The 15,457-nt window shown below is 38.2% G+C and overlaps 1 protein-coding gene across 1 annotated transcript in view; it reads left to right on the top strand.

Moving 5' to 3' along the window:
- Positions 1–15,457, top strand: part of LOC109482164 (ankyrin repeat and fibronectin type-III domain-containing protein 1-like) — an 87,574-nt gene that overhangs the window by 26,674 nt on the left and 45,443 nt on the right. Inside the window, exons 4-8 of the mRNA XM_019784867.1 lie at positions 7,777–7,878; positions 11,101–11,363; positions 11,627–11,708; positions 14,336–14,439; positions 15,241–15,365. Coding sequence (XP_019640426.1) covers positions 7,777–7,878; positions 11,101–11,363; positions 11,627–11,708; positions 14,336–14,439; positions 15,241–15,365 — 676 coding nt within the window. The remainder of the gene's footprint in view (positions 1–7,776; positions 7,879–11,100; positions 11,364–11,626; positions 11,709–14,335; positions 14,440–15,240; positions 15,366–15,457) is intronic.

Raw genomic sequence — 15,457 nt, forward strand, 5'->3', positions numbered from 1 at the left:
GAGTATTGCACCTTCTACTTCTACAACAAAAATTGGTCTACCTCTATATCTAATTCCTTTTTGAAGGTTGGATCTGAAGATTGTTCTGTTTTCGTGACTGCATGATATTTAGCTAAGAGAAAACCTCGCTAAAAATACCTGCTGAGACCAAAGAAGGCCACCTCAGCACTTTTCCTATAATCCGCACTCAGTCAGATGAAGCTGCTGGGATTTTTGCTGGTTTTAGGACCATCGTGCGTAAAAGGTCCTTTTGGGGAACATTGTAGTTGTGAGATTTATTTTTTAGCCCCGCCGCTAAAGCTGAAAAATTAAGCCCAAGTTTTTGGAACACCCGAGGTACGTCAGAGAAATCGGATAACATTACGATTAGCATCCGTTAGAGCTGCTTGGTTGAACCTGCGCCTACCTTTGATGACGTCTTTCCAGAAATAAACGAACCTTCTTAGGTGGTTTTGATTCCATGGTGTCAGAGTAACTCAACAACACGTTCAAGGTGACGTAGCGTGCTACGGTCATGGGAAAGATTAGGATTTCTTAGGATGGGAGGGACTAGAGCTGTTTCACAGATCCTCGAGACTTCCACTTTCATAGTTCATTTCACTTCAGGAAACTGTTGTCGATCAAAAATGTTGTAGATAGATAGATAGATAGATTGATTGATCAACTGGGTTTTTAACCGAGTGTGAGTGACTGCAACTGAATTGATAGATAAGCAGCGGTCTTGAGCCAAGTGCTTGTGTATACAAAAATACATGTATTTCTCAGTGTTTGAAAGACACAGACAGACTTGCTGGAAGTCAGTGATGCCCATCTGTTCTGTCTACACAACAAACCATCGCAGCTGATCCAAACAGACTGTACATCATTAGAAGGCACTTAACTGAATTACTGGGGACTGACGCACCTCCCCAGAGTCTGATAGAATTAAGAGGGATCAATTAGAATCAATCACAACCAGAGTGGAAAGTTTGCAGGTTGGTACCAGGTGTCTGAATGTACGCTCGTATTTCTCAGAAATATTTCATGTAAGATAAAACAACTCTGACTTTGGGTAGGGCCAGGTTTTGTTAAGCCCATAAGACACTACACGGTGAATTGGTTTATATTTGGGTGTGACTGTTAGTGTTAAGTTATAAAGGGGGAAACTGATCATGTGATGGTCTAAAATTTTAAACAAAACTCATGAATAAAAGTATAGTATCTTTATAGGAGCTTGAATTGATATCATATAACAGTTTTACTGTCACATAAATGTATGCCATTGATACTACAATGTATCATTGATATGTGGCAATACATAATTCTTTGACATCAGTGAATCAGAAAGATAGTTCGTTCACCATACCTAACAATAAAACAGAACACCCTTCCTTACTACATGTATTATCATAGTGCTGATAAGTACAGAGCTTGTCAAACCAAGAAATATTTATTACAATTTGTAGTCGTCTTGTTTTACGAGTACCATCACTGACATTGATATCTAATATGATCACTATTCAGTTTATTGCTTTTTTATTGAACACATAAAGACAGGAAATTTGATTAGAATGATTAGATTTGCCAGTACAGTGTCTCTTTTCAAGCAATGCTAAAAGTGCTACTTCACATATTGTCTTTTTAGGCCGCAACAATTGAATTGTTTGGTTGTCGGATTTTTGCTGGAAATCAATGAAGTGGGTCAGTGCAAAAATAATGGCATATAGGTATCCTGTGATAGCCCAAAATTCTTAGCCTGGATACCATCCTGGTTTACTTACATCTACTCCGATAGTCTTAGGTTGTTGGTTAGTGGCTATCAGGTCGGAAGTAAACTAACCAGGATGATACCTACTAACCTAGGCTACCAAATTGTACCATATATTATTATTATGGTATATGGGAGCCACAAAGTCAACTCAACATACTACATTTGTAGGCTGATTTAGAATTAATGTAATGAATTGTGAACATTTTAAATCAAATTGTTTCATTGATAAAATGAAATACAGTTACAGTAATTACCAGGACAAGTACTTCAAATATGAGCATTTTGGGGTTTATTCAGAACTTGAATGGTACATTGTACATGTTTTTTTTTTTTAAATCAGAAGAAATTTTAGCACTTGAATCCGAGAACCAAGAAGTTTAATTAATGTGGCCTTACGATGCTTATATAATGCGCGGCATGCTGTTTTGAGCAGCGTACCAGAATGAATGGTTTAATCACAGCCTGAGTATGAGATGGGATGACAGACACATCTATCAGAGCCCACAACGGCTCCCTGGAGATTTCACAACAGGAGAGTGGAACAGACAGCAGCATATTTTGGTGGCACCATGTTGATATCAGTTTTGTCAGGTTCATTATCTTTCTGTGTCATTGAATTTCATATGAGTGATATGTGCTACCTAGCACGTATCTCAATATGATATTACTCGGCAGTCCACAAAAGAAGCTGTGAAGATTTAATAAACGTGGCATCGGAAGGTATTATCAGGAAGGGGGCATTAAGAAAATTTTAATGTGTAAGATGTCAACAATGATAGCCCGATTACAATATGCGAGCTGCAGCGATGCCACATTGTACTAGAGCCATGTATATCATTATTATCACTATATTGCACTATGTTTGAGGAGGACAAAATAACAACGAAGCTATTACACTCACAAAATGTACAATTTGATGCTAGCACCAAACGAGAATTGATGCTTTAGATCAATGATTCATAACAGTCCAGTAGCACTCAACCAAGCAGACACCCTGATATGGATAACGCTATGTATCTAAAGTAGCCTTATCTTGTGCCTAATATTTTCCATATAGCATGTTGAATGACAAAATGATAAATAGGGGATATGTTGCATATAAACAAGATACGAGCTACAAAAGGGATATTGTTTGACTGATGCATTTCTTATCTGAAAAGTCTATATGATTGACCTTTTCCTGGCTAAGAGAAGAAGATTATTGCTTTGTTCCCTTTGTTGTGGCCATAATAATTTTCAGGTAACAACCTGGCTGTATTAGCGGCGCATTCAAAGCTAAGACATATGTCTAGATCAGTATCCTTTGTTGATGAATGAATGGGATAGGAAGTATTCTGCAATTATGCTATATATAACTTGTTTTGATGTAGTTAAGCTGAACTTAGGTGTTACACGCAAAGCTGTGTTTAGTCTAGATCAGTGCCTCTCATGTCAAACATGAGAAAGGAACATTCGAATAATCACTCCACAAATAACTTGTTTTTGTAGAGTTGGTTCCATAACAACATTTTTCAAGTGTGAAGGACAAAGAAATGCAAAAGCTTTTCCAACTTCTGGCAACAGGAGTATAGGACTGATCCTGATATTTTATCAATGTGTCATCTTTATTTAGTTTTAACATATTGATGGATCGGCTGTTTCTTACCCCAGGGTTAGAGACTTACAGAGGGCAATCCAATGTCACAGTGCTGTATCACTCCAAATCACACTGTGTAATATCAAACTACACAGGAAGCTATTCATCACTCAAATCTGTATGATTAATTTAAATTTTTTTGTCATCTTGGTAGCAAGACATAAAGCTTGAATAACAAATGATCAGAATGTGATGTAATATCTATACTGTATTGATTTGCACAAATTTGCAGCATAACAAATTGTTTCTAAGTTGTAGAAAATGTAATACAGAAGGTACATGTAGTAACATTGACTTTTCCCTAGTAACTTGTTATTTAATCTAACTTATTACTGTTTTGCTATTTCAAGTTTAAATTCACTGGTGATTTTAGAGCAGGGTGGCCAGTGAATTTTTTTCCCTTCAGAAAGCCTGTATGCAAGACTAGGAGACAATATTAATCTAGTATAATGGTTGAAAGAACCGAAAGAAGAGGAAGATCCACATATAGGTGACACCTAATTGATCTTTTTTGTATGGAATATCCCCAGTAAGTAGTAGTGATGCCCTAACCCTAGGAGTCAATCCTATCTCCAACATTCTTGTAAGTATTATTAATAAATGATTTATTCCTGCTTCAAGAGTACAGAAATCGGTTTGTTCTAAGACAAGGTCGTTAATTGAGGGCAAATTCCCTCAGTGCAAAAACCCCACAGAGAGATAGGTTTCCTAGTTGAGTCTGACAGGGCGGCTGCATGTTCTGTTAGCTGGAGGAAGCAGTATGAAAGGGAATTCATGATCATTTCTGCAGTGAAAAATCGCTTACTCTACTACAAGGACAAGGTTGGGGAAATAGCTTTGAAAAGCCGGTAATGGAAAAAATAAGGTATGGTATTTCAAAGACTTACTCCAGGACGTAATAACAAGCTAAAATCTGCTGGGCATATTTTTTATTTATCATCAACATGATTCTGTTAAAAGGGTTGAGTTGAATATTATGGATTTTGTGTTTGTCCACGGGCTTGAAGCTCTGGGATAAGAAGGTACATGTTAAAAGTGTTACTCTGTCAGACATAGAAATATACATTCCAAAAGTCATATTTCTTTGATTTCTTACTCTTAGTGTGATCCTCGTAATCATGATTTCTAAGTTTTGCTATATTTTACATTTTGTAATTGTCATTAGACTTTGGGCCAGCAATAAAAGGCACTTGATTTTATTTATAACTATTTTTTGAGAATTTGACAAAACTAATAAAAGCCTACTTATCTACTAGGCTTTTTCATAGCTCATACAAATAACAGTATGTATCACAATGACTATTGACTACCAAATGTAATATACAAACCTCAAATACAAATGGACTGCCCAGAGAAAGAGCATGAACATCAGTCAGGTGGTTTCTCCTGACAGGCGACATTGAACCACGCAGGAGTGATGGAGGAGAAATTGATTACCTGGGACAGAAAGTGAGAGTGAAATCAGATATTCATGAGGCACCCACAGGCACGAAATGGGTTCTCCACCATCTGGTACTAGGCTGCTAAAGACTTTCTCTAGTCCTGACTATATCATATGTTATATATTATATATTAGCCTGGGGTAGAATTGTACCTTATCTGGCCATTTGTAGCTCATGATGTTGGAAATAACTGGTAGCAGTTCATGTTTGTCTTCATGTACTGTAACTATGGACTGCTGTGCTAGGTAGGTTACCTTTAAATTTATATTTTCTTTTTCTAGATAATTTATTTTGTTTACAAACCCTTTATTATTGCTGCATTTAAAGTCAAATAATATAAAGCTGTCAAAGATAGATATTATATTTTCTGTTCAATGGAAATTTTCCTTTGTGGTGAAATCATAGGTCATTCCCTGGGTCATATAAAGACTTAAAGGTTGACTACTTAATCAATAATTTATTGCCAAATACAGTCCCTTTCTTAAGTACTGTCCATGAACTAGTTTAGTGCAATGGCAGGACTCATATCTCCTCTTTTGTGGAAGCTAGAATGCCATGGCTCATGTCCTGATGTGTTCCCAAGAATTCCCCTTGCAACGGGCAAAACAATTCTCTCTGGTGTTCTTGTTTAGCACCTTGATACAGATCTAATTGTGGATGAGGGTTACTACCTGATATCAAGGAAGTGATAACAAAGAGGAAAAACATGTTTGAACTAACAGTTCACAAACCCAAGTTCAGTACCGGTATCTATTTTAATGCTTAGCATTACATTCTATAACATACTGTACAACAATAAATCAAAATTTAACGTTAGTGCCTGTGATGACAAGAAAGAAAATAATCACAATAAGTTGTAACATAATTATGCTGTTTGTTCATGTTAAACTATTTTTCTAGCACTATTCTAATTTTCTTTACAATACGTATTTTATACTAATTTAAAAAAGCTGACATGTAGCATCTAGATGGGGCCCTTAAGTAAGTAGTACACTCTGAAACATACTGTCAAACAATAAATCACAATGATTGTAACCAGATATAATTTTTGCATGAGAACAAAACATTATTCATCGGAAGATATTTTATTAGAACAATACTGTGTTTTTTTTCTATCCTGCTGGTATGTGTTTTGTAGCTTCTAACTCATTGTTTCAGTTGAAAGCTATCTCAGTGCTAGACTCATCACTGTCTATGACTTATCAAATATTAAACAGGAAATAATTGCGAAAGAAAGACACTATTGTTGAGAAAAGTGAAGTGTAGAGACACCGCGCTCTAAATCAGTTAAGTCGCATAGTTACCATTCAGAATGGTTCATAGATAAAAGGCCCCACATGACACTCTTGTGGTTTCTATCTCAGCATCAATTGTTGAGAATTTTGGAACATGCAGTCCTTGCATATTTTGCATTGTGTTCAAGCATTGCAGCTGCATGATTTTAATTTTTTTTAAGTCTATGCATTTACCAAGTTTTGATTTATTTATTCACCTATTCATTGAGATTGCCAACACTTCCTGCCAATTCATATATTTCTGTAAATGTAAAGGTCTTATCATGATGTACTTTGGATGTGTTGGCTAAAGTAGGATGCTAACCCATGCCTTCATTTAATTAGCCTGCTTTTTTAATAAATAGTACATTAAAACACAGATTTAAAACACAACTGTTTTTATATAAGTGCCTGGAAGTAAGTCTTAGAATAAAGCTGATCCCTCAAAATTACCTCCCTAACTACCAGTCTGAGTGGTATGGCCCAGATATTCATGAGGTATATGTCAGCATCACTTTTGTTAACTTGACAGTTGGGCCTTCCCCACACAATATACGTGTGGGTGTCTGTTGAAAAGGCCACGTTTGTATTGCTTGTCTCCGAGCGGCTGGTAAAACCGTCAGTCTTGACCTCATCATGGCACGGCTAGCACGCAGAAACTCTTTCCGCCAATGCAGGGAATATGCCAGCGGACTGGCAACCTCAGTCATGTATGTTTGTTTGTTTGTTTAACGTTGTTTGTACTGAATTTGTGGTCAGGTTTAGATTGCTGTATTCATTTTATTCATTCAGGACACAACTATGCACATTGTAAACTAAGAAAAATGTTATGAACAATTTTTATATCTTCTTTGATGCCATTTTTACCTTCAAGTTATTGTATAATGGACATTGATTCTAGGAGCAATGCTCAAGGAATTTTTGAAGTATTGTACATGTATATGTACATGTGTATTATAATTTTGATACATACAGTATTGTAGGCAATTGTCATAATTTAATTTCAAAAGGTGTATGAAGATGCTAATCAAGAAAACTAATGATTCAGACCATCATCTGTTTCATGTTGTGTTAAGGAATTCACCACTTCTTGCAAGTTTTAAGGACTTAGTACAATGTAGGTTGCATGACTCAACTGACCCGACGGCATCCAATGCACAGTGGCTTATTAAAGCCTATCAGACACAATATCGAAATGTTATGGGTTTGAAGGCATTCCTGGCTAGTCTCTCTGTCTTTGGGAAAGGCAAGGTACTTCACACAAGTTTTTCCTCACTCCACCACAGATGTAAAATGGGTACCTGAAGTCAGTTGGGCCGGATGTAAAAGGTGGTGGAAGGAGAGGGATGGGCTCTGGCTTTCAATATTATGCCCTCAGTGCAGTGGATTAACAATCCTCTGTCCCTGTAGCCTAAAACTGGCTATGGGACTTTACCCAGCTTATCAGCTCCTTTCTTTCCCATGTACAGTACCTACATTTTAGGAAAATCTGCTATATTCTGTGCAACTTGCATTAAAGTCTAGATTTTAGATGACTCAACTGACCACTCCCCTATCTTCCCCATGTACAGCACCAAGGCCTTTACTAGGAAAAGGGAAATATTCAGTGTGCAAATTGAATTAGTCTAGATTAGTTGACCCAACTGACCACTCCCCTTTCTTCCCCATCTACAGCACCAAGGGTGGTCAGCTGTCCCGTCTAGCCAGGAAGTTCGCCGGACATCCGAAGGAAGAGAGAAAGGCTGCGCTAAAGTACCGCTCCATCAGTGTGGACAAGTGAGTATTGTGGGGAGGGATCGACTAGGTCAAGTTCACGTCCAGGTTAGAAATTATAGAAAATTCATGCATTCAAAGCACATACATTGTGCACCAAGGTCAAGGATGTTGTGGGAACTTTGAAGTTCAATTCCAGGTTATTACAGCTAACCTTCAACTAACACTACGTTACAGCTGGCAGAATTTAAATGACAGAAACTATGATACAGGAGCTATAATTTATAAATTCTGCCAGCTGTAAGGTTAGCTGCAAGGTTAGCTACAAATTCATGTATTCAACAGGTTCAAAGCACAGGTTTAGGCTTGGGCCAAGTTTTTACCAGGCTTTCCTTTTGTACTACTGGTACCTATTTTTATATGTCAGCCAGTAGAATGGTAGTATATATGATACTGTCTTGCCAATGTGAAACTTTATTTCAGCCACCAAAAGATCTACAAGGAAGCAAGGAAGAGATGTTGTTATAAGGGTCAACAAGGTCAAGATGATTTTGTGCAAGTGGGTCAGGGGGTCAAATTCCAAAACGTATTTTGTGGCGAATCATGGGAATTGTTGAACTTCACGTTCTGTCTCAGATTATTTTGTGGAAAAGGGTCAATAGGGTCAAGTGCATGTGTATAGATCAAGTCCTTTATTCTTCAGTGGTGGGGTGGTGTCTGTCAATACAGCTAATGAAAATCCACATACACAGGTCTACATGATAAATGGGCTGGTGCAGGTTAGGTACAGATAGACATCAGAAATACCTGCATAGCACCAATTTCACCTGCACTAACCTGCTTATAGAGAATGTATTTCCATCCCGAACAACTTACTTCTCAAGTTATGCACCAGTATCTACCCACCAACTCAACCACAAAGTTTTAACATTTCTAAAAAGTTGACACATCTCTTAGTACATGTAGTTACTGAGGAGTTAACAAAGTTTCATAAACTCAAAGTAGTGTCCTCTGCCCCAGGCTGTTGGCTAACGGTCAACCTTGACTTTCTCCAGTGTAACTTTTCCAGAACATAATAAACATTTCACGGATCACATGTGCAGTGATACATCGATTCTGGCCTGCATCCCAGAACAAAATTCACAGTGTTGCCCTTTTAGTTCAACTTGAACTGTAACTAAACAGTGCTCACAATCCGTAAACTTTAGAAGCAATTCAAACGTCACAATTATTTTGTTCTTTTTCCTTGACATTTCATATTTAGCATCTGAAAAAGCAGTGCCAAGTTTGGACGGAGTCCATCCTACACCTACATGACGTGTATATTACTGCACCTCCAAATTAGAATAATGCGACTAAAAAGAAAGCATTATTCGTTCCTTTCATTTGCCTTGACATTTTTCAGTCTATACCCTGTGCGAGAAAGTTATTCTAAAGTTGGATACAACCCAGTTCAGTTCACGACCCAGTCTGTACTTACTGGGTTAAAGGTGATGACAGAAGATGGGGCATATATTTTAGATAGAAAGGTCACAGTCCTCTCCACCAACCTCTGCTTGGAGAGTACCTATACTGTGATATATACAGAATACACCTGCAATGTTTACTAGGTGTGAAATTACACTCAGATGTAGTTGGCTTAGTACTGGTGATCCCAAAAGCCATAATATAAATCTGGTGTAGGTATCTGTCATTATTGCACACCAACAAGTTGACGTATTGGATTTGACGTTAATGAGATTTTCCAAGTTTGCAATTAAGTTTCTGTGGTGACATGACAGGAAGCATTAGCACAGTATCATCTATGGTTAGTATGATGAGGTAAATTCCCCTGGCTCTTTTCAACTGTAGACCATGCATAGCTTAATGATCCATCCTCAGGACTGAAATTGCCTGTAGCAAGTTGGGTGAGTAGAATTTGAATTTCTCAATGTTACTGATCCAAATCCCACTGCCCAGATTTGATTCAGTGGTGTAGTGACATTATACAAAATATATCAAATAACTGAGGAGTCAGTCGTTTCAGGTAGCAATCTGTCCCGCTATTTTTCATCAGTGACTGAGAATGATTCAACACACACTGTAACCTGTATATATATTCCAGTTGCTTGGTCTATCTTGTTTTAAATAATGTTCAGTCTAACCTAACATTCATTGTCGTTATGTGATGTAACAACTTGGGAAAATTACTTTACTAAAGGTAGACTCTACTGTGGCTAAACTCTCCTTTCCAATTATTCTCCCTATTTGGCCAAATTTTACTGTATGAGTTGAACACGCATTGTTCCTTTGGTGAAGACTAGTTACACCCTACTCACAGTTGCAAACTCACAGAAAGAAAAAAAAAGAAACAATGATGAATCCTTTCCGCCCCACTGGCCAGATGTAGCCTTTCCGCATGCATAACTCTCAACAGGCTATTTTACACTCCAACTCTTCATCCATCCGGAAATGGGCAATCTTGAGTTTGGCGAGTTATCCGTCTGCCGAGAGTTGTGCGTCATCAGTGATGCACTTGGCTTTGCCCTTGGACAAAAGTGGTGCTTTGATTGGGAAGATGTTAAATGCAGCGTGGAGGAAAAGATTTGTAACTCGGCTCATAACGTCTGAAGTTCTGCATTGATGTAAGACATCCGAGCAGATTTGATGGATATGGGATCTGTGGTGTAGTTGTGCGGTAGCTCTTTATGATGCAGCTCTTTATGACGAGAGTGAAGTGTGTCATACTTCTACAGTTCTCCTAGGATGTTAAATATGATATCGCAGCATCTGATGTCTTTCACTGATGGGGGTTTAGATAGTCCATCTACTTCATACAGTGAAAATAGATGGAATGGATTTCTTGAGATGAGTCATCACTTGTGTGTTGCTGAATCCACTGTGTGGATGGCAGTTGAATGTGGCAGGTGTGTGGGAGAAACTTTGAATGGAAATAAAAGTTACTTCTCTTACGATTTATTGTGGATATCACAGTTACTGGCCGTGACATTGTGAAAAGTAGCAAAAGTTTACTTTCATTGAGTTTTCCTGACTTCACACAAAAATGTACTACACAGTATGACATAGTACAAAGTTACCTACGCCAGGGGTTTATACTTCTGTTAACAATTTTTCCAAAGTACCAAAACTTAAAGTTAGTAACTGTTGTAACAATTTGTTATCACAGCTTTAAGTAAGCTCGATACTTACATTTTTGTAGACGTTTTCCTTTCTAGTGAATTGTTTTCATTCTCTAATATGGCCGATATCATTCTATAGTTCTGATGAATTATCTTTTTCTTCCAGTGGGGAGGATTTCTACTATCCGCTAGCGATGTCTGGTCGGTCCAGGAGCATCGAGAGCCTGCACTCTCCCTCCAGCGAGGAGATGAAGAGAAGAAACATCCCCCCAGCGACTCCGCCCTCCGTACCCCCGCCTACCTCCTCACGGGTCAACAAGAAGCTCTCCAACAAGCACAGAGGCTTCTCCATCGACTCTGCCATGGGCCCAAACCTGGACAAGGGGAAGAGATCGCGGAAAACCAGCTATGGACCAATGCCATCTCCAGGTATGGACTAGCTGGTATCCAAGCATATCTTGTGTGTTTTAGGCATGCCCCCTTGTGAGTGAAAGTGGTACTACAGCTGGATTATGAAATATCAGGCAAGACATGTAGATGACAGAAAAACAATCAAAGTGATTGATTAGATATTGTTTTAAATGTAGATGTATCATGATCATTATTGATTATTACATCTGAACGTTTAGTTTGTTTTATGATGCTGTTCTTCCTGCTGAATTTTTAATTATGGATCTGATGTTTCTCCCCAGTTCTATTTGACTCGGTGGAGCTGCAGGATTTGGATGCTGTCAGGAGTTTACTCAACTCTCCTCACTGTCCTGACATTAACAGGTAACCTACATTCATCACCATCATCTTAACCCCCCTCCCCAGGACTGAGCAAATCTTGCACTACTGAACCCATTTGCATTTATTTGCTTTCATATATCCACCACTTTGAAAAACAGTGTTTGAGTGATCTCTACTGCACATAGCCCCCAGGTATGCACAGTTTGGAGATGCAGCAGTGCACTTTACTGGCTGATGTTGCTTTGGAGATCTCTTTAGATATCTGATGCATTTTTCAAGGTGATGGATCTGGGACCTGGCAGAATTATGCTAGTTACATTTTTGTAAGACATATTATTAAAGAAATTGTTCTTTTTTTAGCTATTCCACTGCACTGGTGTTATCCTGAATAAATAACACTTTCTAGCAGCCCTTCCACTGGTCAGCCCCCTTGAATCTCAAGGAGGGATCCCTATCAGCCCCTCACAGTGAGATATTATGTACCACTTTGGCAACACTCCTGCAAGTAACATTGAAAATCACCTGCACCAGACAGTTTGGGAAGTGTGTTAGGGATGGAAGCTCATTCCTCTGCTGGTTTGCAAATTTATTATTAATCCATAGTAATTTGACAGCATTGCATGTTTTGTCATGATATCGATAATCTCTTCCATCAGTTGGACAGACAGGCTGTTGTCAGATGGATTTGTCTCGTGTAAAAAACCCATTCATCAGCTTGCTTGTGGGAGGCTTGGTTTAGATATGAGACAAAATTTGCAAAAATAGGGTCAATCCAATATTTTTATTTTAAGTATCATCATTATGTTCATTTTGTATTAAATTTTGTTTAAGACCACTGTCAAGAATCCAGACAACACTTTCCATTGGTATGAATATATATTATGAAAATGTAGTTTTTATAAAAAAATCAACAACACCATTCACTAGCAAGTGTTTATCTTACAGATTTGTATAAAAACCAGATGCAATAATGTCATAGGCTGTTATTTATTGGTGGTACCAGAAAATAAAGGACTCCTCATGTAGCATGCATTAAGTATGAAATGTTGACAAAAATGTGCTAAGAAATGCCACAGTAAATGTCAATATCAGATAGATTTCCTTATCAATAATAATGCTTTGTTTTGCTGTCCTGAAATTGCATTGGATCCGATGCCTTTAAGACAGCTTGTAATTAAAAAAGCTTCTGCTGTATCCAACATGTATGGGTTATTCAATGATCGTAAATTGGGGATTGACGTAGTCACCATGAGTCAGCCTAACCAATATATAGCAGACTCTACAGACTGTTGAGTAATTATCGACTATTGGATGAAGCAGCGCCGTGACTCGTAAACAAGGTTGGCTTGGGTTTCACCGAGGTTGAGACAGAATTACATCAAGCAATTTGTTCAGATTAGTCTGGAGTGTGATTCCAGTGATGCCTGAGGGAATATTGTGCATTATATAGCTCAAAACCTTATCTGAGAACCAGTGGATATACACATTGGCAGTGGTTAAATAAGTTCAAGCATCTTCCAGTTGCAGTAATTTCTGATCCACTAACACATTTGGGTTATTTTGCTAAAGAAATTGAACTTCTTCCCACACTATGTAATGGCACACTGGTGTATAGGGTAGCGCCCATCTCTCTTTCATTAGCCCTTGGCCACTGAGATAATACAGCAGGGGGCTACCGGTAGTTCACTTGTTAGGGCTAAATTCAATTACGGCCTATGGGTAGGTCTAAATTAGTAAAAACTTAAAGGATTTTAAATCTTTCTACTACAATTATAATTGTAAATTTAGAAAATGGCACTCACATATGGGTTATGAATCATTCAAGTCTGCCTTGTAACGATAAGCTCTTGATGTCACTGATAGATGACTTACACAATAATATACCAGTAGAAGGATTTGGCTAAGCTTGGCAGATTCATTTAATACTTTATCCTCAAATGACCCCATACTTGTTCCTTTGTACTTTTACTCCTAACACATGTCATAGAAAAACTGAAATATTTTTTATTCTATTTCAAAGCACTTTTATCTGTTGCCCTTGTAAAGAATGCAAAAAAATAAATCATGCTGAAAGTAAGCATGATCTGGTGTGACAAAAGTGATGAATAAGGCATGAAGCAGTAGAATGATAATATGCTGACAAAGATCTCAATCGATGTGAACAAATACAGTCAGACATTTGACTCATCACCAAGAAACCACAACGTGACATGCCATACGTCATACAATGGTCTCGGGAGGCTCACGAGGATCAAATCACTGCGTATAAAAGAGATTGAACCAACGCCTTAGGTCATAAACCCAGTTTCTCATCAAGCCCTACTCCTGAAGTCCCGAGAGTGATTACTGCAATCTTGTGGAAGTTCTCTGGTCTTTCTGTCAGTTTCTACATTGTTGTAAGTTTTACTTTTGAGTTATAAATCAACACTGGTCCCAGGTATAATTCTAGTTTTTATGATTTCCAGTCATGATTTCTTTGCATCCTTTTTCTTTTTGGGCGACTTGGTCAAAGCTTGAACCTTTTTTGGTATGTACATGTAGCAGTGCAAATCATGTGACTTTGCTCAGGTGTGTTGTATTTGGCCACACCGGGTCACCCCTACTCTTCTTGAAGAGTGTGCCTACATGCAGCATCTGTAAATGATTATGATCCGTTTTTCCCAATCCAGTATCAACGAGGAAGGTTTCACCCCGCTGGACGTAGCAGTGATGACCAACAACGTGCCGATGTCCAAGATGCTGATCACAGCCGGGGCAGTGGACAACCCCAGATGTAAGTGCCTTTGACTTTTATGCAGAAACATATTTTATGATATGGTAGTAGATAGTTAATAGAATTATCCGTAATCATGAACATTTTTATGACAGCCGGGGCAGTAAAGCCAATATGTAAGTGCCATTGACTTTTATACAGAAATTTCATTATAACATCTTTCAATTTAAGTACATTGTAAAACATAATTCAACCAAGTCTTAATACTCTTATGTACCAGTATCTGCCACTTAGAACAATTTGTTTAAAAACACTGAGTTATCCCCATTTTTGTTTGCGAAAAAAGACTTCATAGTCTGTGACGTCACCAGTTCATGGCCAAATGCAGCCTTTTTCGTGTCACTTCCATAAAACATGATTAAATGTCATGCACGTGCAGTGGGAAATTTTCCACGTGAGCTAATTGCAGGAAAACAAAGATCCCTTCTTCCTACTACTAATTATTATTACAGTTACTGTAATCAATACGACAGTGCAATTTGTCTAAATGCCTCAGTACCATGTGAAGCCAGATATACATGCATGCAATACTAGAATCGAATGACACTCTATCTGTATGTCAAGCTTGCTAAGTAACTGTAGTAATCATCTTAAAGGAATCTGAGAAAAGAAGACCATGCCCTTAGATAATTTTTCCCATCGACACAAGCATTAGGAATCTTATAATAGTGACCACATACATGTACCTGTCCACTTAGACAAGATTTTATCTACATGTATTCCCTGAGTGGTCTTCCTGGCCAGTTTTGACTGTACAAAGCCACAGAACTAATGTAACCTTAACCTGTCATCTCTCTCCAGTCTCGTGTCCTGAGGCCCGGGGGCTGCACCTGGCGACGTTAGTGAGCGAAGCTGAGAGAAAGGTGGACAACATCATGCAGCAGGTGGTCAACATGGGTCCCCCCACCAGCGCGCAGCAGCAGAAGGTATGAGAGGGCCTTCATTTTAATTTCATCTCATCCATCTCTTATAATTTGACGGTTGAGGCACGACAAAAGATCTGTCAATCTAAAAGACA

The sequence above is a fragment of the Branchiostoma belcheri genome, unplaced genomic scaffold, assembly GCF_001625305.1.
Source record: "Branchiostoma belcheri isolate BF01 breed outbred unplaced genomic scaffold, Haploidv18h27 scaffold11, whole genome shotgun sequence".
Classification (NCBI taxonomy): Eukaryota; Metazoa; Chordata; class Leptocardii; order Amphioxiformes; family Branchiostomatidae; genus Branchiostoma; species Branchiostoma belcheri.